At 47.2% G+C, this 26634-nt stretch overlaps 1 protein-coding gene across 1 annotated transcript in view; it reads left to right on the forward strand.

Annotated features, from left to right (window-relative positions):
- Window positions 2412-26634, forward strand: part of RNF11 (ring finger protein 11) — a 28014-nt gene continuing 3791 nt past the window's right edge. The window contains exon 1 of the mRNA XM_021404365.1: window positions 2412-2994. Within this exon, the coding sequence (XP_021260040.1) occupies window positions 2872-2994 (123 nt within the window). The 5' untranslated portion in view covers window positions 2412-2871. The remainder of the gene's footprint in view (window positions 2995-26634) is intronic.

A 26634-nucleotide genomic window follows, 5' to 3' on the forward strand; every position in this document is an offset into this window, starting at 1 on the left:
AAGATCAAATTTAAGAATTACTTGTTCCCCAAACAAGGAGGGGAAAATAAGAAATTAAATTTAACTAATGAAGCCATTATTAAAATTTCCCTCCAGTTCTGCTGGTATAGGGCAAGTGTACCTTTAAGTCTCCTCAGATAAAAGGACTATGTAAAATCTATTTGGGAGCTTCCACGTCTGTGAGGAACAAACAGATCAGAAATGTGTTGTTTTGGTCTATAGTCACCTGTACCATTCTGTATGTACAAAGGTCACTTACGTGTCTGTTGCCACAAAAACAGATCCTTCTAAGCAGCCCATGAAGTTAAAAATACTATCTATAGAAAGCCAGTACAGTGAAGCTTGCCAGATGTGTTCCATTTTTTTGCAACTTAATATTGAAAAACAGTGAAAACAGGTCATAGGTTCTCTAAAGAAAGGTTCCCACCAAACGGTTATTGAGCACTAAGGATAACCAACTTCTGCTTTGAAAAGCTTTTTGACTGCTTTCTTGTCCCCAGGCTGCAACGGGAAAAAAAAATGTAGTAGAAAACTAGTGGCCTCACAGTAACACCACAGCAGGTACGGGGATACAAAAAACCCACATTTCTGCATTTATGAACAGAAGAATTTTTTCCATTCTCTGTCTCCCAGATCGCTTTTCAGTTTGTGACCTGATGGTGCCCAGCCACTATTAACCACCTACCTGACATAACAGCAATAAATGGCCTGGAAAAACAAGTGGCTTAACCCATCTCTGCTCGGTAATGACTGCTAATTGCTCTTCCTAGTTCAAACCTACACAGCCTACATGGAGCTACAGCAACTACACGTGCTGAAGCTCTGCAGGGAGAGAGAAATAACATGAAACAGCACAAGGGAAGGTTCAGGTTGGATATTAGGAATGATTTCTTCTCAGAAAGGGTGGTGACACATTGACACAGGCTGCTCTGGGAGGCAGTGGGGTCACTGTTCTTGGAGGTGTTTGAGAACCATGGAGCTGTGGCACTGAGGGACATGGTCAGTGGGCATAGAGGGGTAGGTTGGACTTGCGGATCTGAGGTCTTTTCCAACCCTAAGGATTCTATGATAAAATGAGAAGTGGCAGTAGACTAAAGACATCCTTCTCATTGCCAGTTATCTTGTCCGTGATGTCACCACTGCACAGCTGAAGGTCCTCTAACTGTCCCCCTACCCCACTACAGAATCCTGCAGCAGCAGCAGCTCTGACATTGCTCTCACCTTGAAGGTACTCCTGGGAGAGGCAGTGACTCCTCTCCAACCACTGCTTACCTTCTTAATTCTCCTATTAACCAAGTCAATGTACTCCCATGATAAACACCCACGCCACGTACAGCAATCATTGTTAGTTACAGGAGGCTGTTGCAAAGTGTTTCCATCACAAGCAACACTCACAACTCAAGCACCGCTTCCAGCTTCTTGAAAATACCTTTCCTAAGCTCCATAAAGGCCAGTAATTTTTTTCTCAGTTGCTACAGATTTTACTGTGAAAGCATTTAAGTTATCCAAAGACAAGCAGCAAAACAAAACCATCAAACAATAACAAAAAGAAATCCTCAAGGAGGAACTCACACGGATAACAAGCAGAAGCACTGCTCCCTATCCTCCAAGCACCACAGAGCCTCTCAAAGGTCTGAGTGGAGATGGTAGAGCCAAGCACCTGTGCCTGGGCAGCTGGCTTATTGACACTGAGCTCAGATGGGAGCTCTGTGCTCATCAGGCCTGATGCAGATCAGCTGAGGCACCCTTGATAGAAGCTGACTATGCTGTAATGCTTCAGAACCCAATTTCTAGCTGCTACCACCTGCACTGAATTTGCTTTACTTTAAGGCCAATAATGAAAAATTGCATTTTAGATATATTCAGTTGGCTGAATCTGATGGATGGGAAGGCATTGTGAGGATCTGTACCGGAGAACAAAAGCTGGACGAAACCCTTGAATCTGTCCTGAAAAAGGAAAAAAACTCGTTTTCCCCACGCTGTGTTGGTGTGGTTATGCTGGGAGTGAGACACTGACTATTACACTGTGCATGCAACCATATTTCAATTACAAAGTTCATTTTCTCAACAAAGGAGCTGAATACACCGTTAAACGAATCATGTATGTATTGTAACTCTCATCACCTCACAGGCCGCCTTTGGGAGCACAGCAGCGGCACAAGCAGCGCCTGCTGCTGTCTCCGCGCACAGCTCTGCCCGGATCCGAGCACAAAGAAGCACGGCCCGGGCTTCGGCTCTCAGCGGCAGCCGGGGCCCAGCACGGGGCAAGAACTGAGCCGGGGCCCAGCACGGGGCAGGAACTTCGGCCTCCGGCACAGCTCCGCCCCCAGGGTCAGACGCCCGGGGCCCTCCCGCACACAACCAGCCGCGGGGCGGAGCGCTCGGACGCTCGATTTGGGGCTGGAGGCCGCCAGCCTCGGCTCAGCGCGCCGGGGCGGGCACAGCTCTCGTGCGCCGAGCGCGGTGCTGCCGGGCCCTGCGTGCGCGATCCCGGCGGGGCGGAGTGAGAGGAGGAGCCGGGGCGGCCTGTGCGACAAAGCCCAGTGCGCAGAAAGCTGGTGACCAGGAAGCGGAACGGCCCCGGGCTGCCGCGGGGCGGGGGGCGGGCGGACCCCACCTGAGCCCCCGCTGCCCCAGCGCTCCCGGGCGGGAGCCGAGCCCCGCCGCCCCCCGGCTCGGGGCGGAGTGCGGGAGCGCGAGGAGGCGGCCGCGCTGCCGCTAAGCCGCTTAGGGCCGGGCTGGCATGAGCCTCCCCGGCGGGGCGGCTGCGGGCTGCGCGCTGCGGGGCGGCTGAGGGTGCGGAGCCCTCCGTCGTGAGGAGGAGGGGGGGGGGGGCGGAGAGGGACGCCCCGCTCCCCGGGGGGAAGGAAGATGGGGAACTGCCTCAAGTCCCCCACCTCGGATGACATCTCGCTGCTCCACGAGTCCCAGTCGGACCGGGCCAGCTACGGGGACGGGGCTGAGCCGGATCAGGAGCCGCCGCCGCCATATCAGGTACGGGAGGGGGCGGGGAGCGACGCGGCGGAGCCCGAGGGGACGGGGACGGAGCGGGGGGTGGGGAGGAGCCCCCGGGGCTGCACAGCGCCCGTCCCCGCCGGGCACCGAGCGGAGGGTCCCGGCCGTGGTGCGGGGAGCGCCGCTTTGTTCCCTCGGCCCCGCACGGACTCGGCCTCGGCGGAGGGGCACCGAGCTCTCGTGGGGCCCCGCGGGCCGTGCAGGGCACGAAGCCGGGGCGTCGGGGAGAGGGGAGGGGGGGGCACGGCCCGATTCGGGGTCGGAGCCGCCGCGGTTGTCTGAGGATTTGGGCTGAAAAAAGAAGGGGAAGGCACCGAGTTTCCAGCCGTGCCGCTTCCTTTGTTGTCGTCGCGCGGTGACATCACTGTCTGTGCTGCTCTCTTCTCGGCACTCCGCGCTCCGGAGGCCGCGCGCTCAGCCCGGCTTTGTCTGCGGGCGCTTCAGCAGGAGCTGATCTGGAGTAACTTTTCTGGAGCGGGAGATCCCATTTCTTTCAGCTGCGTGGGGTTCCAGGAAGGGCTGGTTGGTCTTGTGGCTAGCGAGGATATGTAAATTTACGTCTCGATGACTAGCTGGGGAAGAACGCCAGGTGCTCTGTCACGTCCTCACAGCCATGGGGTCCCAGCACGGCCCAGCCTGGAGCTTTATGCAGTGGTGGCCCCCAAAAGGAGGACACCAAACTCAGACCTGCACTCGTCCCCTGCTTCATCTCCATCCCCTCAGCGAGAAATGTACGTGGCTTTAAGCAGGACGTGAGTCTCCTGTCTGAAAGGATCTGTAACAGTGACAGGTAGAGAGATATCCTGAGGGGTGGCCTGAGAGCTCCTTAGGGTGGGAGTCGTGCAGGAGGTGCAGACCTTAATGTATAATTAACAAAACTGCAGAAAGTATTTAGCAAGGTAGACATGTAACTTGCGATACTCGGCAAGCAGAGGAACACCAGCTCTGACAGGAGGTCCCTGGGTTGTTCAGGAGGAGCCATGGGCGCAGCAGCCCTTGGTGGTGCGGTGGAACCATGCTGGTACCGCTGGGCCCTACAGAGCTGCTTGCTTTGTGTGAGTGTTTAATAACAGGACAGATTTCCTAAGATGTTTTTTTCTTCTGAATTCTCAGCAAAGTCTGCGCAAGTCCATTAAATAAAAGTGCTTGGTGTCGGGTGTTTTGAAAGGTGATGTTCTAAGCCAGTCCTAATTGTCTGTTCTGTTTTGGAACGCATAGTGTTCTTGTAACATACTTATTACTGTCCGTGCTGGTGGCTGCATTCACAGCTGTACTTTCTGTGAAGACTTTGGTTGCTTGTTGTTTTTTTTCCTTTGAAAACAACCTGTTGGCTCTTGCAGGAGTTGAGAAATCGCGTTGTGCAGGCCTTCTCCTGTTGACTTCAGTGATAGATAAGTACTCTTCCTCAGTTGCTGGTGTTTTTTTTTTTTTAAAGAAGAACTTCTTTTACATAAGCGTGAATGGTTGACTGAGAGCACAGTAGACAGTAAAATAAGCAAACTTGCAGACGCTTGTTACTAATTGAATTCATAGCAAAACTCCCCAGAGTGCGGTGGTGTGCATGCAGGCGTTCAGCTGTCCCAAACCCCATGCACTCATCCCAGCAGTTCCCAGACCCTCACCGTCTCATAGTCAAAATTCAAAGGTACTCATTCCACAAATATAGAACCGCAGTGGTTTGTGATTACAAAAGACCTTCCCCTCCATACTGTGCAGTATTTCACATGCTTTGAGGTTGAGGGGATTTGTAACTTCGAATTGGTTTTGGGCCAAAAGGTGCACAAGCCAAGCACTGAACTTGGGGGACTCCTGATGCTCCATTATTGCTGTAGTGGCAGCAGGAGGTCATGATCTCGTCTTAACTTCCAGGTTACAGCTTGGATTCAGTGTTAGAAATGGGAACATAGGATTTTTGTCCTTATCTGTGATAAATACTTTCCACAGTGTTTGAATGAGAATTAGAGTGTGTGTGTGAGAACGTGCAGACCTGCGGAGGAAGGAAAGCGAGGAAGAGGATGAAATGAGGTTTGAAAACTTGCTTGTGGCAGCTAGCACTGTGCACAAGGAGCTGTGGACGATTAACAACTTAAAATTGAACTGCTGGAACCTCAGCCATAAAATGGCTGTGTTTGGGTTTGCTTCCTTTGGGTTTGCAGCAACGATGTGCAAACTTCCTGAGCCGCTCTTGCAAGGTACACAAACAAGCTGAGTGAAGGAAGCTTGCTGGGGTAGGTGCAGCCTTGCAGACAAGGACTTGTGTGTCTCTTTTAGCTAATGTTTGTGCTATCTTGATGTTCAAAATATTTTCTGTGTTTTGGCATGCTTGTGCTGTGGGCGTCCATACAGGAATCTAGTTAAGCAATGATTTTTTTTTAAGGTGTTCACTTCCAGCTGCAAAATATGCACCCAATAATCTCTTTATTATTGCATGCCAAATTTCTTTTTATCAGTGAGTGATACTGAATCTGCTGTATAAAATTCCTGCTTCTAAAAGTTGAACTGAAAATTGGATTGTCAGTACAGATACATGGAATCATGAGGAATATACCTTCCATCCAGAGGCTCTGCATGTACCTGTCCCTTGTCAACGTGATGTAAGCTACATGAGAAAGGCTTCCCACGGAGAACATCCCCTTAAACTGCTATCTAAACTCATGGAAAAAGTAGTCTGTTAAAACAGCAGCCATTTTTCAGTGCATCAAGCTTAAGGGCTAACATGGGAAATAATTAAAACACACAGAGAAGAGCGTGTGTTTGTATGTGGGGAAGTTAAACTGACAGTTGACCAGCATTTTCATAGGCATGCTGATTTTGGCTGCCTCCATTTTAGACTCCTGAAATTACAACTGTTTCCAAGTGCTGAGCACATGCAACTCCTTCTCTAACTAGTGAATCTGCTAAGGAAAGGGTTTGCTTTGCTTTTTACCCCCTCAAGTCCTCAAAATTGAGTGTGCTCTCAAGCTTGTTTTTCTGTTCCACATTTGACTCCTTTGCCATCTGTTGGCAATACGCCTTCTGCTGCTTTGTCCACAGAACTCACTGTTTTTTATCCAGTTTCTCTTGCCTCTAGTAGTTCTTTGCAGTGGTGTTATTTTGCAGAACAGATGTGCTGCTCCTCTCAGTCTTTGTCTCGTATTTCTGTTCTTCAGTAGTTCCTTAACAGCTGCAGAAAATAATTTCTGAGTTTACCAAACTTTGGAATTTTATTCAGTGGAGTACAGAATACATCTTTTCTTCCCGAGTTTCTAAAAGGTACTGCTGTGGACAGTACACACTGAGATCTTTTTAAAGAGACGTACAATGCTTGCTGAACGAATAAGCTAAAAGTGTGAGAAATAAGTGCTAGTTTCTAGCATTGAACCTGCACTCAGAGGAGCACGTTTGGAATGTCAGTGTGGAGGACAGGCTGGTGAAATATGTTGTCCCTTTGTCTGGGGAGACCCAAAGCCAGCTCTGGTGCTCCGTACCACCCGCTGTTGTCTTTGGGGCCCTGATAAAGTATTTCAGTGGATTTTTTTCCTTTTTTTTTTTTTTTTGAAGGCATCATTTAAAACCTTCCAAGCTGGGTAGTCAGTTGATTAGGCAGTAGGCACAAAATGAGGCGAGAGATCACAGATGTGAGCTTAAGCCAGCGCGGTGTGCCCGTAATCTTCCAAAAGCTGTTGGCAGCAGCAGGTTTTGAAAATGCAATTTGGGATATCTCATGGCTTCTTTTAAATTGAGGTTCCAGCTATGGGCTCCTCGGGCCTGCTCTGTTCAGTGAGCATTGTTGGTGCTCGCTGTGTACTTGTCCTAAACCATCTGTCCTGCTGGGCTTCCTTCTGCGTGGGTCTCTGTGCAGTGCCCTGCAGGTCCTGCAGCCTCGGTTCAGTGCTCGGTGGGGTGTTCCTTATCTGAGAAAGTCCTCTGTTTGAACAGTCAGAGGCTGTCCTTGATACAGTCTACTGCATGTGAGACTTGCCACTGTGGATGCATGTGTTGGGTGTATTTTGCTCAACAGACCACAACGTTTTTATTATTGTCTCGTCACGACTTATGTTATGACTTAACTAATACACAGGTGTTCTGATGCTGTCCTCTCAAAGGCATGGTAATTGGTATGGTTAAATGTTGCAATCCAAATGCATTCTGATATAGCAATTACACCTGTTTGCAGAAATGCGTGCAAAATTCTCTTGGGCCACAAATGAGATGATTTGTCATCTGTGATGGTATATATCGTATGAGAAATATCACAGCGGCGTAACATTGTGCTCTGACTGTGTGGCTGTGCAAAGCCAGAGCTGTTGGGGTATGTTGGAGCAGTGTAAGAGGAGAAAAGTTGCAGTGCCAAAGCACTGCATGCTGAGTGCTAGCCATGGGAAGAGCAAAACCAAAGCTCAAACCCATTAATAATTTTATGTAAGAGGAACGAGAGTGTTAGCAATTGAATATGCAGGTCTCATCCTTGGTGTTGTGCAGGAGGTATGCATTTGTGGATCTGAACTGAGGTAGTGCTGCAGCCCACAGCTCCTCATGATGGAGCTGGCCAAGGGGTGCAGGCAGGAGGGTCTGTTTGTGTGGTGCTGTCTGGGGCCTTGTGGCACCATGTGCATGGGTGGGGATCAGCTTCAGCAAGAAGAGGAAGCAGTGGAGGGGCTGAAACTTCGGATTTACTGTGTGGAGAAATGGTGGAGTGAGGTTGTGAAAGATCAAGCGGTAAATGACAAAGTCAGTCATAGTAAATTGTTATGGTACCACTTGGACAGCTATGTTCAGAAAATCTGTAAGCCCTCCTATCTTAATGTGCTGTTTTGGTAAACTGTAGTAGTGACATTAAGTTACTTAGTAAATTTGTAGTGGTAACAAACTGCTTTGTTTCGTCTAAAATACCTGCATAGGGATATTCAGTTTATTTATCTGTAGAGAAATATGTGTATTACATTGTAATAGCATTCAAGATTTTCATTATTGAAGAGCCCTGCATGTGTGTCTGAAGAATTTAGCAAGTCATCCAGAGAATTTTGTTGCTTGTAATCAGCACCAGATGGGAAGTTTTCCGGGGATGCCATGTATAAATAGCTTGATAGGTAATAGTTATTTAAAAAAAAAAAAAAAAAAAAAAAGGGCACCTTTATTTGCTGTCTTAATGCACGTTGGTTGCGGTGTCAGACTGCTGGGTGGTGCTGGCTTCCACCTTGCTGGGGGAAAAAGCTGATGGATAGAGGGGAAGGAAGAGTAGCCTGAAGATAAGGGATGCCAGGTAGTATTGTAAAATTAGGTAGCTTTCTTTTTTTTTTTTGGCATAATACTGAAAATACTGTTATAAATTGTTCTTAATGAGTTTTGGCTGAATATTGGAATTCCTTGCCAGCTTAAAATAGGTTTTAAACTCCAACTGGCTATAAATAAAATAGGCATGGTTAGAGGAGATGGGATTTGTGTGCCCGTGCTTGAGTTCTGCTGCACTCTTCCTGTGATGAGCGTTGGAGTCAATTTCTTGACTGCTGTTGTTGAGTCAGCAATTAGTGAAAACCTGTCCCTAACCATTCTGGCTGGAACGTTTAGAAATATGGGTTTTGAAAAGAAGAGAATGTGCTCATAACTTCATTTGACAGAATCCTGGTTGATCTGCTGTGTGCATTTCTCCAAGAAATGGCTAAGTTGCATTGAGATTTTACGCAAGGTCTGTCACTGTCTGCTGTGTCACTATTCATCTCCTCAGTGAAGGAAAAAAGCTTGGTTTAATGAACACTGCCATCGACCCTTTAACGTTTCTAGTTGAACTGGTTGCGGAATGTAAGGTCAAGAAGATAAAAATAACGCTGCTTACTTGTGACAGACCTGTGTCTTCCAGCCTTTGTGCTTGGCCTTACTGTTGCCTACACACACACACACACACACACACACACACACACCCCTATTTATATTTTGAGGAGTTAATGGTCTGTGGAATGGACTAAAGCAAATCAACCATGACTTTTCTGTGAGCTAATGAAACTGTTCCTAAGAGACCAAAAAATTACAAAATGAGCAGGTTTTTAGGGATGTTGTGGCTGAGTTAGAGTAAAATCTCTTCAGGGGAAAAAGCTGGCCATTCTTTGACTATAAAAGGCAAAAGAAGCTCCAGTCGTGGCTGAGACTGCATGAAAAAATTGCTGAGATGCTGTGGAAATCTCAGCAGTGAGATATGCAGGTAGATATGCGTTCTTGGAAGATGCTATCTGCTGTACCGTTTTGCCAGCCTCCTGGCTGCCTGCAGCAATGACCCGGCCTGGTGGTTCCCATACAGCCCCGTGGTGGGCACCTCTGGAGCTGTGCTTAGCTTCCTGCTGGCTGAAACGGAGACTTAGGAGAGTAAAAACATGAGTCACTTGAGCAGGCCTAGCATAAACCGTGGTTATGACGTTTAGCTTTTAACTTTTGGCAAATCGCATAACTGCTCTGTGCTTTAGTTTCCTCATCTGTAAAATGAGGAGTAATAAAGCTTATCTTTAACGCAGACATGCTTAGTAAATTAATTCTTGTTTGTATAGTGTTCTGCGATAATTTGATTTTAATAAAATAGTATTCTGCCGTTACAAAATGAACCTCTGCAGGAATTTGCAACAAATTATCTGCTGTGGAGAGGGAGCTTTATTAGAAGATCAGTTTAAGACAAGAGATCTCTCTTAAAATCTGTTGTGCAATCTGATAATTTAGGATTTGTTTGGCAGACCAGATGCTTCCAGATGCTCAATTAGGAGAAATGAAGAGGCAGCGGAGATGGTAATAAGAAATCTTGCCTAATCAGGATAATGAATCTTCATTATCCGGGGAGCTCTAGTGTTCTTTGAGGCAAGCCAATCCCAGTGAACCATCCAGCCCTCCCCAAACCCAGGACCACCTTGTGTCACGGAAGCTGCTACGTTTCCTGGACATGCCACTGGTTTATCGATGCGATCTGCGGATGTTGCTGGCTGTACATCTGGAGTTGGGTTTCGGAACCACAGAAAATAAGTGAGTTTTGTATTCTGAAGAGATAATGGTTTGTGGAATGAACTAAAGCAAACCAACTGTGACTTTCCTGTGAGCTAATGAAACAATTTCCCAGAGACCACAGAGTTATAGAGAGCGGTTGTTTTATTTACCAGCCCTCTGTAGGAGTCTCTGTTGGCCACACTGTTTCTCAACAACGAAGTAGAAAGTTAGAATGCTGGTGGCCATGGTCTCTGAGCAGCGGCATGGACAAACAGCAGATGTGTGCAGCAACTGGGGGAGAAGATGAAAGAGCTTTTCTTTCTACCACAGTTGCGTCAGCCAAATCACAACCAGCTGGTTTATTGCACTGGACGTTTCTGCTGAGCCGTCAGAAAGCTCGCGCACGCTCCCTGTCTTGCACACGTGCACACACGTGTGAAACCATACTGAAGGCTGGTTTGATTTTTGAGCGTTCTCATCCTGCCCGTGTTTAGCCACTGGCTTAGTCTTGAGGTGATGTAGACCTGTGCTGCCCGGGGGAGGGCTGAAACTGGGGGAGGAACGGGAGAAACGGTGACTCAGGAAAGTCAGTTGCCTTTGTCCCAGCGCGCGGCAGTGAACGCGTGGGCTATTATCCTTGTGATGCTGAATCTTATTTCCCATGATTATATTTCTTTGGGCACTGGAGTGGCCTCTGTGACGACCTTGTTACTTTTTCCCCACCTGGAGCAGTTGGTAGTCTGGAGGCACAGTTCAGCAGTCGCTGTACTTTGTTCCTGGATCTCAAAGGCCAAATAACCACGCAGAGACAGCCTCGTCCTCAAAGATGAATCTCAGCTGGCTGAGTTTTCCAAACTAAGCCCGTGTGCCATTAGACTTTGGACTGCTAAGACAAATCCTAGGAGCATCAAGGAAATGCCTGTTTTATGACTAATAAAATGTAACGAAGCTGCACAAATACCCAGTGTAAGCAAAAAAAACCAACCAAAAAACCAAAAAAAAAACATTTGGTGCTGTTTTGGACAAAGGCAGGGAATCAGTTGTCCTGCAGCCTCAATTAAACTGCTGATTTTTGTCAGATATTTTCATTTTCACAGAATCACATATTCTAATTTTCGTCACGACAAAACTAATTTAAAAAGAAATGGCCAACTAGGTTATAACTCAGAAATATCTGCATAGAAAATACATCCAGCACCTACTGAACTACTCTCTGAATACACAATTTCCCTGTGGCCCTCACCACTATCGCTTTATGTGACTCTCCTGATGACTTGTGTGCAGACTCTAGACCTAAGGAAACGGAGCAGTATTTATCTGGCTTTATTTATTCCCATAAGTAGTTTGGAAGACAAATCTCTTCTGAGTCAGCGTGCCCATGTTGCAGAATTGGATGAGGCTGGGTGCTCTCGCCCTCTCTTTTACAGCTGCAGGAGAAGTATCTAAGAGATCAAAGTGCATCAGATTCCATTATTTCAGTATCTACAGGACAGTATAATGCATGACTGCTCTGGGACGATGCCTCTGTGTCTGGCTTATTCATCACTGTAATTAAACCCAGATACAGAGTTTGTTCTGTGCTGAACATTAATCGTGGTGCTTTATTAACGCGGTTGTTGAAATTGTAATTCAGACATAGTATAACATTGCAGTATAAGCGAAGGCCAATATTTATTTTGCCTGAATAAATTCATTTTATTAGAATTTCAGAGAGAGAGAGAGAAGTGATTGCTCCCAGGTTTTGAAGAAACAGCTGTAAGAACTGCTCGACTGCAGACGTTCCAAACTGCTAAACTGGTTTGGTCTGTAATGTTGCCTAACAGACAGCAGTTAACTGCTGTATTCAGTGGAAACTATATAAAAGGCTCAGACTGGCAAACAAATACTGTAAATTCAAACTTAGCTGAGACAAAAATTAAAATCTTAATACTTGTAGACTCTATTTTTTGCTTGTTAATAGTCCTTGCTTAATTGCTGTTGCCAGTTTCTGATGTTTTGGGTTTTCTCTTGGTTGCTTTCTGTTTAGGTATTACGATTTGTATTATATTACATTTGCATCCATCTGTCTTCAGTTTAGCTTATGAAGTATGACTAAGTCACTGCTTTTAGTGTCTGCTTCGCGAAGCTCTGCGATGTTATATCTTTATTTTAGCACGTTAAGGTGGCTGCAGATTGTCTCATGGAGGGGCGTATTCTTGGAAGTATGTTGTCCTTGGAAGGAAACGATGTAACTTTTAAATTGGAAGCAAAAATACTTAATTGAAATGAACTATGAATTCTTTTTTACGTTAATGGTCTTTCACCTCTTACACTCAGGGTCTGCCGCCCCGCCCTGACTGCAGGTAGTGCTGTGAGAATGAATCCCTTGGAACAGCTTCATATGGTAACTCATGTGGAGCTCTGCTATTTATAGAACCCTCCCAGCCAGTCATCTGCGAGGACTGAAACCGAGGTGCAAAAAGAGATGTTTTCATTATGTCTGCGTTTAGACAAACTGTCTGGAATTTGTAAGCATTCAGGTTGTGTTTGCTTGCGTTACTGTGCAGCTAACCTACTGAAAATGTTTGCTGAAGAGTGCCCATTCCTTTTGTGTATAGTGGCTTTATTGATTTGTAGGGGGTGGAGTTGACTATGCAGAGGCACTGTAGTAAATGTATAATTAGCTTTATTCTACAAAATCCTTCTGTAGGATCTTCTAGAAAAGGAAAAAAATAGCATCCACTTGCACACAAATACAATTTCATGCTCCAAGTGATCTTTGCTTTCCTCTGTAAACTGTAATCTTTCCTCTTGTTTGTAGAGTATCTTGTTATTCCTCCCTCCCAGAGGAAGCAAGGTGACCCCGGTTGAGTGCTTCCTGGGGAAGAGAGCACCTCGTCCTACGTGTAGCTTCTCCTGAAGTCTGTTGGTGTGGCTGAAGTTGTCACCTACTTGGAGCTGGTGAACTGGGGAGAAAAGAGCTGTAGTTCTGTGCCGAGGCAGGAAGTAGGGGAGTGTTACCTTCCTTTCTTTTTGGTCTATGAAATATAGCTTATGGGCTCACCGCTATCCAGGCAACACTGTAGTGAATGTAGGAAGGGCTTTCAAACTGCCAGCTGCAGCATCAGGAGCTTACTGTCTCAGCTCTGTGTCTTCTTAGTGTGCTGCAGATGAATAATGACTAATTAACTCTTCATTAAAGAGTGGGTTGGATCGAGTGTGCATGCTGGCAGGAGTTCTGCAGTGGACTCAGACCGTGGTGTGTAGGGCTTGGTGCCTGCTTCTTCCTAGCTGGGTTGTGCCCACTGCCCTTCTTGGAGATTTCTCTAAGCACTTGGGCTGCGGCTGCAGTAGTTTTATATAAAGAAGTGAAAACTGGGAAAGCTGTAGTAACAGCCATGTAGCAGATGCTACCAAACAGGTTGTTGGTGTTGGGGGATCAGACAAATGCTTCCATCTCAGAATAACTAGTCAAGCAGCCAGAGTACTGCAGGCAGAAGGGAATTCATCCATCCTTTTGTCAGGATAAGACATTTTCTTAGTACGGAGAGTTAGTCTGATTCAGTTTGCTTGGACTTCTGCAGTGATTCTGAGGAGACAGGGGTACTTCCGCGGCTCTTGGGAAAGTGCTGCTGTCTGATGAAACCAAATGCCCCTGTCCTGGAGCTGTAGCTACACCAGGGACCGATGCCAATTGAAACCATCCGTGCCCTTGTGTTAGTGTGCTACACCTCGGGTACGTGGGGGAAATGAATCTGTGTTCATTTAACTTGATTTGATACAGGATTCTGTTCTACCACTTAAAAATAATGTCTTTGACAGACTGTACTGGGGAGCGAACACAGCTGAGGCTGAGGAAAAGATTTGGGGACTATCTCTATGCTCAGGATACCGTGGGTTGAAACCAAGCTAAAATACACAGTGCCTTGTGAGCCACATCGTGTGCTGCTGCGATTGCGACACAAAGAAGCCTGACCTCGCTATTTGCTGCTGCCAGAATGGATAGTTTTGCTTTCCCCCCGTTTTCCATTTACAGCCATGTGCTCTGCGCTCTCTTTGTGGTGGCTTTGGTGCTTATCTGATCCCTCCGTGCGTCAGCTCGCACCATTAAAGCATCCAAAACGGGTTCTCTCTCTTATTTTCTTCCTGTCAGCTTAGTGAACCGAACTGACTTCCTGCTGGAGATTGGATTTATCTGCACTCTGTGCAATCCATATATTCAATTTCTCTTTCTGACATCTCTGGAAAGGTCTAGAGGTGCCAGCTATTAGACGTGTGCTGTTTCCACAAAGTGTTACAGCATTTTTGGCTTCTCCGTAGTGCAATTAAGGATGTGCTTGGACTTAACTGCACTCCAGAGCATGCACAGGGTGAAGTCCTGCTGCTGGTTTGGAAGAGTGAGTGCACTGGGGAACGGTCTGGATGTGAAATGCAGTCTCAGTTTGCCATTTCTAACTGGAGAGGGGCAGTGATTACAGCTGAAGGAGTTACGGTACTTCAGGACAAATGTCCAATGTAGACAAAGCCTTAATTCTGTGTTGGTTTTTTTTAATTGTGATCTTCCTGTTTAAAAACAAAGCAAAAACCCCAACCCACTTAATAAAAAAATATTAATCTACCACAACTGCTAAAATTGAGATGCTTTTCTCTCCCCTTTTTTTTTCTTTCTTTTTTAAAGTAAGTTCACCGACATTACCCAACAGTTACGGGTGTGTTTATAAGCTCAGGAATAGGTGAGGACTTTCACAGCCTGCCTGTGCTGTGCAGAGGGCTGGTCTCCTGTGGGACACAAATGATTACAGTAACATCATTCATGTGCATTGCGGGGTGCTGCGGTGCCTCCTTTCTCACACAAGCCTTCCAGTTATTACTGTGTGGATTGTTTCCAAAGTCTGGATATAACTTGGCAAGCTTTGTCTGTTCTGTTAAGAGTTTGATTACCTTTGTGCATGTGTATGTGAGGACTGCCGGGGTATGTGGCTTCTAATGCAACAAGCTCCCTGTTGTCTAAAACGTTTAGTATTAAGAAATTATATAATTATATGAAGGCAGAAGCTAAACTAGCCATCTCAGTTTGTTGGATCCTAGAGCTGAGTCAGGCCAAGAGCAGTTTTTGGCTTGACCTCCAGGAAAAGCCCCTGAGCTGCAGCCAGCCTTCCCCAGATGCAAGCACCGCTCTGTAGGGCTGCAGGAGTTGTCTTCTGAAGGAGCCCACTAGTTGCTTTCCTTACTTTATTTTACAAAATATGCTAGTCAGCTTTCAGTTTGAGTACAGTAATGCATTTCAGCTGGACAGAATCTAACTATTTAAATTAGACCGATAGCTATCACCCTCTCTCCCTTAGGAAGACTTAAGTAATGCACCCAACTGAAGTAAGGCAGATCTCTATATGTCTATAGCTATTTTTTTAAATCCTAGAAGCAGAATGTTTCCTGTGTTACAGCAGCAAGGTGCCTGCGTGTCAGTGTGGATCATAATAACCTCGTGTGTATTTGTTCACTTGTGCCACGGGCCAAGTCCTCCCAAAGCAGCTGCCTGGTGCAACGCAAGCAGCAAAGCAGGTCTGTAAAGCTGGGGGTTGTCATGTGTGGTAGGACTTCAGTGAGTGTACTGCCAGCTGGACGGGCTTCCTACAGGTCTGTTCTCAGCCCCACCTTTCTCCTGCCTCTACCTGCAAAGTGTGCTGCAGGATCTGACCAAGAACGTTTGTGCTTCCGCTGCAGGTGGTTTCCACCGCTCGGCTATCAGATAGCCAGCAGGGGTTAGACCAGGTCTGCTGCTGCTGTTCTACGTTCTGTCCTTGGGAGAAGAGGAGGAGGTAGGACTCGTGTGCTGTTGAGCTCCGGCTGCGTGCTGAACATGAGCCTACCCGAACTGCATAAGCTGTGCGGAGCTTTATGCTGGGCTGGGTGTGGTGAGAAATAGTCAGAGCTCAGTGGTGAACCGAACGTAGCAATGGCTGTGAAACAGGCTAATTCACTGTGCTCTAGAGCACGCTATCTATAACCAGATCAGAAAATCAAAGGCTTTTCTCCGTATTTGTCTTGATTTCCAGAACTAGTAGCACAAAATGATTTTGTCCAAGAACTTTTTTCATTCTTAAAACTTTTCTTTTCTTAGCGTCTTAAATGTCCAGGTGAAATCGCTCATGACAGCATCTGTAGGCATTTATTATCACTTCAACAAAACGAGGCTCAGATTTAATGAGCACCACCTTCTCTATTTTATTTAGATTGCATTGGGTTAGATACGCCAAGCATTGCTGCTGGTTATTACACTACGTCATAGATTATTTTCATTTGGATAGCAGACCTATTTGGTACAGTATTAGAACTTGCATATTAGTAAGTGTATGAATAGCTATGCATATGATCAATGAAGTTATTCTCTCCAATATATATATTATACATTTTATAGGCAAGTTATTTTATGTATTTTATGCTATACATGTTATTCTATGCAATTTTTACAAGAAGCTGGTCAAGTTCTGCCCTTACCTCTCCAGCAGAGAACTAAGGGTCAGGAAGCTATTCCACATCTAGGTATTTATGGCCAACTTGTGCTTGTTATTCTTGTACCAAACAGATCTTGTTTTTCCTTCCCAGTGTTTACCCTCTTGATTTATTTAGAGATCAATCTTAAATACCTTTCAACCTTTGTTTTTCTAGGCTAATGCTTCTATTTTTATTTTGCTTGTCAGTGGGTATAATATTCAAGAAACTTAGTTTTCCTGAAAAACAAAATCTTGTCTATTTTGTAGTCACTGAAACTTAAAAAAAAAAAAAAAAAAAGAAAAAAAAAAGAAAAAAAAAATATAAAAGCCAGGCATGTTTTAAGTGATGGAAGGATTGTTGCCTGATTGCTCAGTGTCTTGCAGTGAATTTTGACTGATAATGGAAGTAATAAAAACATTCCCATTAAACCTGTGGAACATGCAGCTTGGATCCACAAGGCAATCTACCTCTGCACATTCTCGTAGCCATTACCTTCTCTCATTTGAGTAAACCGGGTTATGCTGTCCTGGACCTGACCAGGAATGCAGCATTGTGTGAACCCCTACAGATAAAGCCAGGACCAGGCCTGTATGGTATTTCAAGGCTATTTCTGTGCAGAGCTTCACTTGAGCAATGAAAGTTTCTTTAACCAGATATGCCAGTCTGAAAGTGCCCCATAGGCAGTTCCCGTATGGCTTTTGGCAGATCTCATGTGAAGCTGTCAGACTCCTTCTTACCAGAGCACACAGACACTGCCACGCCAAGCCCTTTTCTGCCCCCAGGTATGTTCTGGAGCTGCCCACTTCCCAGGCGGCCGTTTTGTTTCTGCTTCTGCTACCTGATGCAAAACAGGTGGAAGAACAGAATCCGTTTGCTGCAGTGACTTCTATTTGTCTTTACTGCAGTGGAGGTTTGCCTGTAGGAAAGGAGGTATTCCAGGTGAAGACAGGAATTTAGACTGACTTTATTACCTTGCCTATTAGCTGAGAGATGACTTGGGAAATCTGTAATGTCCCCAGGGAATCCTGTCCACCTAGGTTATTTCGTGACGCAACTGTTCTCTCTCAAAGAGATGTGTTTAGGATAGGTGTCCTTTTGGAAACCATCCAGTAAGCTGAGAACAGAATTCCTACTGAAATTAGTACCCATGTTTTTGTTACTGCATTTAAATGCGCAAGAACAGCCATGGCCTTCAGCCAGGACTCAGTGCACCCAGCCCAGCGGGACGGAGGGGTGCTCAGACACAGGCCTCTGGTGAAGTTCCTGCTTTGTTGGGGTTTGTTGGAACAGCTCAAAATTAAGTCAGCCACGGTCTCCCAAGTTCTGTGGTAATGTTGAAAAGGGATTTGTGGTTGCAAATGCTTCATGAAAGCATTCTGACAGGGTGCAGCCTAGCAAACAAGCTTTAAATAATCTAGAAAGATAACTAACATATTTCTGTAGTAGCTGAGCAGCAGTGTTTCTGCTCCTGCAGTTGGAATCCCAGCAAGAAGTTTCCCACCTGTTTTTTTTCCCCTTCCCTTTAAGCCTCTCTAGCTATTGCAGTTACCTCTAGTCTCACTGTAATGACTCCCGAGTAACAAGGTGTATGCTAGGCTAAATGCTGTAAATTAGACCTAGAGAACTCCCAGGGCTTTCTGGATAGCTGTTTGACTGTGGTTGTGTTGTTTGTTTTTGACATAACAAATGGAGTACCTCCACATTTACTGTCTGAAAGCTTTCCACCTGTAGCTCAGCATTACTCCATGTTGGTATTTTAACATGACCGGAGTTTGTTTGTGTCTGGCAACGTTTCTCTTAGTGATTGTAGCAGGCTTGGAGCAGGGCATGGCTATTCCATCCCAAACATTAAGACAGGAGAGTAAGATAATTGGAAGTGTTTCCTTACATCTTCGTAATACCTTGAAGGAGTGTTGGTGGCGTAATGTCGCATGGTGTGTGTGTCTGCGCCAGAAGCAGTGAGTGCATCACCTGCATGAGAGCTGCACCCCAGCACATGGCCAGGGTGGGATTGCAGTGGGGTTTCATTCTTAACCCCAGCCCTGGAATGGCTTTGTGTATAGCACCAGCTTAGATATTCTGGTGCACTTCATGTAGCGTGAAGAGCCTGTCATTGCACAGGGATGAGCTCAGGCCGTGCTGGGTATCTCCAAGTTTCGCAGCTGTTCACATGTGGGTATTTCAGGGTAAAATAGGCCTTTGTCTTCCCGCCAGGCAGTCCATATTCAGCAAAATGACCTCTCTGTATTCATGGCCTTCCTCTTACACAGCTTTCTGGCTCACAAGGGCCCTTCAGCACGTGCCTCACTTGCACTGAGGCCCATGGCCTGCTGCTTGCTCGTCTCCTGGGTCCTGTGGTGCCTTCCAGTCATGTGTTTGTGCGAGCAAGCATGCCAGTGGGTCAGATCCAAGTATTTTGGTGCTGTTTGGGTGCAGGAGCTGCCTGCATTGAGCAGCACGTCTCTGGTCACAGAGTGGTGGTGCAGTGGTGTGTGGTGGGCCTAGTTCTGTCAATATGCTGTTGCTGTAAGGCCTCAAGTTTTCCTCCAGGTAGCTGGTCTTAATGTCAGCAGAGCTCTTGCTGCTTTCCATGAAAGCATGTGTAAGCAGGGCAGCTTTGTGTTGTCAGGACTGACAACAAGACACCGTGGCCTCCAGTCTGTTGGTGTTGTTTTTGTGTAAAACAAACATGGGTAAGATCCAAAGAAGAGCATGTAAAGAAGTAACAGACTGGAGATGTTGCTTAGAGAAGAGGTTGGCTGCATAATTACTGAAGGACATCATAGCTTATTCATTTGTGCAGTGGAACGTGCACGGCTCAGCCTGGCTGCTCCAGTGACTGAAGGCATTTCGTATGCAACTGTAAAAAGAAGGTGTGTTTTCTGGTGACAGGCTGGGGAAGGCCCCCGTGTTCATTGACTGCCTCTGTGCATTGAAAACTTTTAAAATAAGTAGGAAAAATACGTTCTGGAAGTACTCTGCTTGTATAACTGAGTCCTGAGAGAGCTATTTATGATTTTTCTACCTGTTCTTGGCACAGGCGTTTTTTCTGTTAGAAGTGGTTTGACAGTTGGATGAGATCACTCTTGGATTCGTGCCCTGCGAGCTAAAAATGCAGAGTCACTGCTTGTGAGGACAAGACTGAGCTGGAAGAAAATAGAAACATTGCCCTTGCGTTGGCTGCTAATACTGCATTGGGAAGGGGAGCAGCTACATAAAGCTTTAGCATGGCTTAGTTTTTGTCCAGTCATTCCTTGTCTTTAGATAGTGTACTACTTTAAAATAACCCGAGCAAAAAACACCAAAACATGTAGCAATAATCATTGATGTCTGAGACGTTCCCTTCAGATTAATAAATGACAGCAGAGATGAGCTGATAGTCGGAAGCAATGCCTCTGGCCATTTACTCCTGCTGCTCATTAACTCATGGCTGAAATAATTAATGTTATTATCAAACGGCACTAAACGAATAGCCACATTGCCTTTTTTGCATGTGTTAATTCTCACAGGAGTGTGACATGGGAGTGCACTTGGGAGAGGTGACAGCCTCCTCACAGTGCGATGCTCCGGGCTGCGCGTGGGCATCGCTAACGAAAATCCTTGGTATGCAGCAGCAGTGCTGGGAGTGCTGCCTGATGCAAACCCTGTTGCACTGCAGCTCAGAGTGCTGGAGGAGTTGCAGACATGCCCTGCTGGCTGCCCAGGGCCGGGCAGAAGGGAGGAGCTGGTGTTGGGGTGGTGATGGGGACACATCTCCCAGCTGGTGAGCTACAGTGACACATGGGACAGCTGTTGAGGGAGGCTCCTGCTGCACTGACCCCGGTGCATGGCAGGTTTGGTGAGTGTCCTTCACTTATCTGTGGCTTTCTAACGAGCTGATGGAGAAACGTGCAGGAAAAGCCCTGTGGTTAAGCTGTTGCCAAACCTAGCATGACTGTGTGCTATTATTGGCCTTGGAAGGCTGCTGGGTCCTCTGTGCAGTCTGGGTCCCTGCTTGTGGCCTGGGCTCAGGTTTTGAGTCATGTGCATTGATCTCAGGGACATGCACTTAATGCTGGACTGGAACACTTTGTGTTTCTGACACTTTGTCAGAAATTCGGATGCAATTAAGACAATAAAAATGACTACAGATCTGAGTGTGCCATCGAACCACCAAGGTGTGGCAGCTTCCTGCTTGAGCAAGCACTTGTAATTGAAGATGACTTTGTTAAAAGTGTAATTAAAATATTTCAGATTGAGTACAAGGCTATGATCAGGTGAAGCGTAATGCAGGTTCCTGAGGTTTGGAACAAACCCTGCTGTCACGGGCTGCCTTGCTGGCTGGCACGGTCTCAAAGCAGGTGCCGCACACCAGCTGTCTCTTTGCGTTATAGCAGAACCATTGGTTTGCTCTCCTCTTGCTGAGGGCTGCCAGAAATCTGCACTGTGTGATGGTGTCCCACTGTCCTGGACTCGGTGCTGCAGGGCCTGATGGAAAAGTCTCCAGCACTTCTGTTCTGCTTGCCCTGTCTGGGGAAGCCCTTGCTCCCAACCATTGCAGGTCAGTGCAGCTTGGCTGGAGTGCTCTTGGCCTGCTCCCCAGGTGAGGGAAGGTCTCTGGCAGGCTGTGCCAAAAACATTCTCCTGAGTTGCCCCTTCTTACGTGGGGAGGTGGGGAACAGACTATTTATAAAGAGGTAGATCATCTGAGATACCTGACGTTGATCTGTTTTCATCATCTGTGTTGCCTCGTGCTGTAGGCTAAATTAACACCTCCCAGAAGTCTGTACATGGGAGATATTGTTCCAGCTCTACCTGCTGTGTCTGTGTCAGCCCTGTTTGAGGAGCTTGCTGTATGAGGACTTGGATCTGATGCTGTGTTGTGGATATCCGTTAAAACTTGTTTTAGATGAGGCTATTGTGTTCCGGGTGGCCCTCTTTGCCTTGGGAACATGCTTGCTATATCATTGAAAGATAATGCCCAGATAACATGTGCCCTGATCTTAGAGATGAGATCACTCTTCACTTGATGTCACCGATCCTTTGATATCGTGCCCACTTTATATTCCTGAAGTCCATTCCTCCTCCTGCGTAGGAATCAATGATGTTTTTCTGCTGTATGTTACTGTGTTGTTAATAGTCCAGACCAGCTCTTGTACTGCACACTGAAATATACATAGACACGTGGAAGCACAGCCTGTACATATTTATACTTCGGCTGCCGTCCCGTGATGGATTGCTCAAGTCTTTGGTGCATGCGTATTTTCACGTTCACTATTTTGGCTCTTTCCCGCTGCTGTTCCTCTTAGCTAATTAGAGCCGATTTCTGTAACTTTGCTACCTTGTTCCTGAAGTACTGGGAATGGCTGAGTTCTTCTTAGAATCGCCTTCAAGCTGAAGTAATGAATTGCCAGAAGATACACTTGAGCACTCTTGCTATTTCTGAAGTGTTGGGGCCAGTATTTCAGGATTGTCTGAAGGCCCTGACAGGTGAGTGCTGGTTCCCAGCTTTTCAGGCGCTGCAGTGACCGCACAGTCAGTGATAAGTGTTTGCTTTTGGAGAGGTGAAGAGTCAGATCGGTGCCCACACAGCCGATGATGGGAGCTGCTGTAAAGGAGACGGCAGGACCGGTATTTCAGGGACAGCGCCGTGTTAGATCACCTTGGGCCACCCTCATCCCCACGTGCTCCGGAACAGCACTGCGAGGTGAGCAGGAGCTGCTGATGCTTGGCCTGGCTCGCAGAAGCAGGTGTGTGAGCTCGGGGTTTTGTCTGCTGTGCCCTGAGGTGGGGCAGAGCCTCTGTGCTGCGCTGCACCCCGGCCTGGCATCGGGAGAGCACGCGGCGATCAGCCCTGCTGCTTTTAGCCTTTATCCCTTTGGTTTACACTAGAAACAATTGCAGTGATTGATGCCTTACGCTTTCCAGAACGTAAATAGGCGTCTGCAGGAAGTGCGAAGGATTCCTGTGGGTTAGTGTTCTGTCAGCCCCTCCCTCGCAGCTCTGCTGTGTTTCCCCCATCTCGTGCTTGAATGCAGCCTTCAAAGAAACCTTAACTGCATTAGCTGTTTACCAGTTTTTTGCTAACCTCTATTTTTGCCTCCTGCTTGCCAGCAGTGAGCGCGTGGGATGCAGCAGGTTTGCTTTGGACCCTTCAGGCAGAGACAGCCTGTGACGTTTGTCTTCATTCCCTCCCCCTGCTCTCCAGCGCCAGGTTTCTCTGTTTTATTTTCTTCTTCCCAAAACTTCAGGTCTTTATTTGTTGTGAAATCTGCTCCTCGTTCTCCCAGCAGCCATCTCTCTCCAAGCGCTGTGCATGTACAGCCATAGTGCTGTAACTACCGCCTCCTCTTGCCGGTCCTGAGAGGGGCTTTCTGCAGAGATAACCGCTTGGTGCGAGGAGGAGAGGATCGGTGCGAGCAGTGCAGATGTTTCTGTTTGCGTATGAGTGAGGATGATGTGCATACATGTGCTCTTCTGCTAGCACCAGCTGCAGCAGGGGCTGCTCCGTCTCCAGGTGGCTGCTCTGCTTTGTCATCCTTGGGGCGCAGCACTCTGCGTGCCCCTGAGTAACATCTGGGGCAGCTCTCCTTCCTGGTTCTGCTTGCTGCCACAGCTTGACAGAAACGTGTGGATTTCTGTGAATTGTTTGTGGATATTTTCCCTCTACATATAAAAATAGCCTGTTAAAATAAACACGCTGGGAGCTGTGGGGTGAGGGCTGTGTTGTCTCCCAGGAGCTGTGTACTGGTGCCCCAAGAGGAGCTGTCAGAGGGCTCTGGCTGGAGATGGGCAGTTGAGTGGTCTGAGACTCACAGGAACGTGCAGGTGGGTGTGGTACCTCTTCGCTGGAGAAATTCACCCCTTGAAATTTGATGGGATCGGTGGAGAGAGAAACAGGGGCAGCTAAATCCAGCAGGGAGCTGGTGACCAAGGACCTTCTTAGTAGGAATGCAGCCAGGGATGTGGCCCTGGAGCCAGAGAAGCCTGCTCTGCAGTCTGGAAATGTAAAAAAATTATCTGGTTGTATCAAGAGATTGTGCTTCCAGGGATTAATTACTGCTTTTTAATTACCACTTTTCCCCTCCCACTCCTTCTTGCTAATCTTTGGTATTTAGGGTTGCTTTGGTGGGCAGTGAGATCTCCAGCCAGCTGCCCCCACAGTGCAGCAGGTGCTGTACGGACGGAGCCATCAGCTGGGCTGGGCAGTGGGCGGCCTGTGTGACAGCACATGTAACAAGTGTGACACCACGTCCCTTCTCACTGCCTGGGAAGGCAGCGTGCATCCAATTCGCCCTGGGTCTGCTGGGCAAACCCAGCCTCAATGCCTCTCGCTGTGCGTGCGTTCCTGGCCCGGCTGTCAGTCCCTGCTGTCTCTTCCAAATGGGAGAGGTGAGACGAGGGAATTTTTCTTTAAAAGGAACTCCTTAGCGTAAGTGCTCAGCTATTGCAGTTATTTATACTGCTTGGCTACCTGGAAGCAGGAATATAAAAGGTTGGGTAACGATTTCATTACACGATGTTTTATGGCAACTGGTATTCAGCTTTATAAATGAACTGTTCTCTCCTGTATGGCAGAAAAAGGTTTTTATATTTGGCAGTCTGCTCGTAATATTCTAAGGATTATTAAAGTAAGCTGTAGTTGCAGTATAATGCACATTATAATGGCAAGTGGTTTTACAGTAATATGTCTTGGGGGAGGATATTATTTCAGAACGGGTATTAACATACGGATGGAGCTCGAATCTTTTCATCCAGGTCAGAATGGCATTTCCAGAAAAGGCCTCTGGACCATTATCCCAGTTAGTTCCTTATGAGTAATAAAGTAGCGAGAAGAGAACATTTCGTACAATTCAGCGGGGATTTTGCCAGAAGCAGAAAAAGCAAGATCTTTTTTCTCACCTCCTGACTTGACACCTGTAAGCTGAAGTTGTCTGTGTCAAGGCTCCTTAGAGGTGGGAAGCTGGGAGGCTGAAGCTGCGTGCGGTGCCGGTGCTGTGAGGGCAGTGGTGCAGCAGGGAGGCAGGTGTGGCCCCAGTGCAGCTGAATGTGAACCGCCCCAGCAGCCCCCAGACAGCACAGTGCAGGATGGACATGAGCGTAGTGGAGCGAGTGCAGAAAGGAGCTGTGGGAGCCACTGGGCCGTTCAGTTTGAACAGCTTATTTGTATTAACTAAGTAGGCAGCGACCACAGGGAGCCTAAGTGCTGTGCCTTCTGGTATTTGAAAACTATAGAAAAAAGACTTGGGATAAACATAGGTGGGGGGAAGTTTGTCTCCTTTGTTGGGCTGAATGCACGGATGTGCTGGTGATGTGTTCAGGTGCCAGTCAGTAATGCAGAGTGACGCACTGAGGGCGGTGGGTCGGGGGGGAAGGAAAAGTAGAGCTGGAAACCCCCAGCACGGAGGTGGAAAGCAGGGGCAGGAGGCAGCAGTGAGGCGTTGAGTTCTGGAGCTGCTGGATGTCAGAACTGTTCGTCTCACCTCTGACCTTCCCGAAAGGATAATCCGTGCATGCTGGTGCAATTATTAAAAGCAACAAACAAACAAAAGCCCCGATAACATACTGCTGATATGCCGCGGACAGGGATCTTAAAATAATCTTTATCCAGGGATTAAGAGTTTCTGATCTGCCACTGACCTGCTTTCAGAGAATTACAAATTCATTACACTTGCAGGAGCAAGATGGAAGCATGGTAAAACAAAATAGCAGCAGTTTTACAGCAGCACAAATAACCAGGGTAAGTTGCATTGATGAGAAAACCTCCAACAAAAAATCATGCTGAACATAACATTTTCTAGGCAGAACCCCAAGCACGCCTGGGAATCCACGTGCAGAAACCGTGTCTGGGCCTTTCCAGCAACGTGTGAAAATGTTTATTTTCACTAGAAGTAAAAAAAATGCCGACCTCTGGATGCCCTGTATGATTTCCCCCTCCATCCCCGCCAGCGGAGGAGGATTGAGAACGACATGAAGACACAAACCCCTCTGTAGATCCGCAGTCTGAATTGGTGCTGTTCCCGCAGGGCCAGCAAGAGGAGCACAGGATCTGTATGCACAGAGCCAGGGAGAGCCGTGCTGCGGGGAGACGGGGCATGCGGGGACTGCTGCCCTGCTCCTGCATTCCAGAGGGGGAAGGAAAACTGGTGAAAGCAAACTGAGTGCCAGTGAGCGATTTTTGTTTTGCTGGCTGGCGCTAATATGGGAGTTTGATTATTTGGTTTGGCCATATACATATATGGCCCAACCTTGTTTATATATGTATATAAATTTGTATGGAGGAATAGTTAGCGTGAAATTTTGTCTTAGTTTGAAACACCTGGCATCTTTATCAAATGATAAACAACACAGACTTTGGCTAGGAATTCAGTGTTTTGTAGTTCTGTCTGCAGAAACATTTTCCATGGTAGATAAAAGTGAGCCAGAAGAGCAATAAATCCATGCTTGTTTTCGGAGTATAACAATAATTATGTGGGTAACATGATCTTTTTTTAATTTTTGTATGTGCCAGGGGGCTGTAGCTACAACTGCCATTGGATTGCAGCCTTGGGGCTCCAGAACCACCCTGCAGGGTGCGTGCCCTTGTGGTGCCCGTGCGAGATGTGCAGAGGGGCTGTGAGCCCACGGGGGCTTCTGTGCCTCTGCTGGGGTGCGGGTGGCTTTGGGTTGGTCACTGTGGGTGCTCCCTGTGGTCTGACCCCTGCAACGTGCATGGCCATGTTCTTCCATTTCACTGGCACGGTTCCACACAGCGGGCTCTGGCTTGGGCTGGGCAGGCTTTTAATAGCAATTGGTGGAGAGATTAAAGTGCCATCAGACAGTGTGTCAGGGATCGGGGAATGGAACAGCCACTCATTTTTATTTACAGTAACACGATTTATGTGTTGTCACAGCAGCCAGGCAGCCATCGCCCCCTGTTTTTTCATGTTCCTGTGCAGAGAGGCAGCACTGTTCTCAGCCAGTGCTACATATGATGTGGGATCCGTGTCCTCCAGAGTGTCCTGTGTCCGCTGCCCTAACGGGGGACGTGGGGTGGTGGCTCTGCTTGGGGGGGACCTGAGACAGGAGCCCGGGAGGGTGAGAGCTGCTGTGCTGGGATGGCACTGTGCTTTGGTGTGTGGAGGGGATGGAGTGCACCACTGGCCCTAAAATAACTCAGAGGGCATCCTCAAGGGAATGGCCTCTGGGGGCTGGTAGGAGCAGGTGCTGGTATGCAACTGGAAAAAG

This window comes from Numida meleagris, chromosome 7 (genome assembly GCF_002078875.1).
Source record: "Numida meleagris isolate 19003 breed g44 Domestic line chromosome 7, NumMel1.0, whole genome shotgun sequence".
NCBI classification, from domain to species: Eukaryota; Metazoa; Chordata; class Aves; order Galliformes; family Numididae; genus Numida; species Numida meleagris.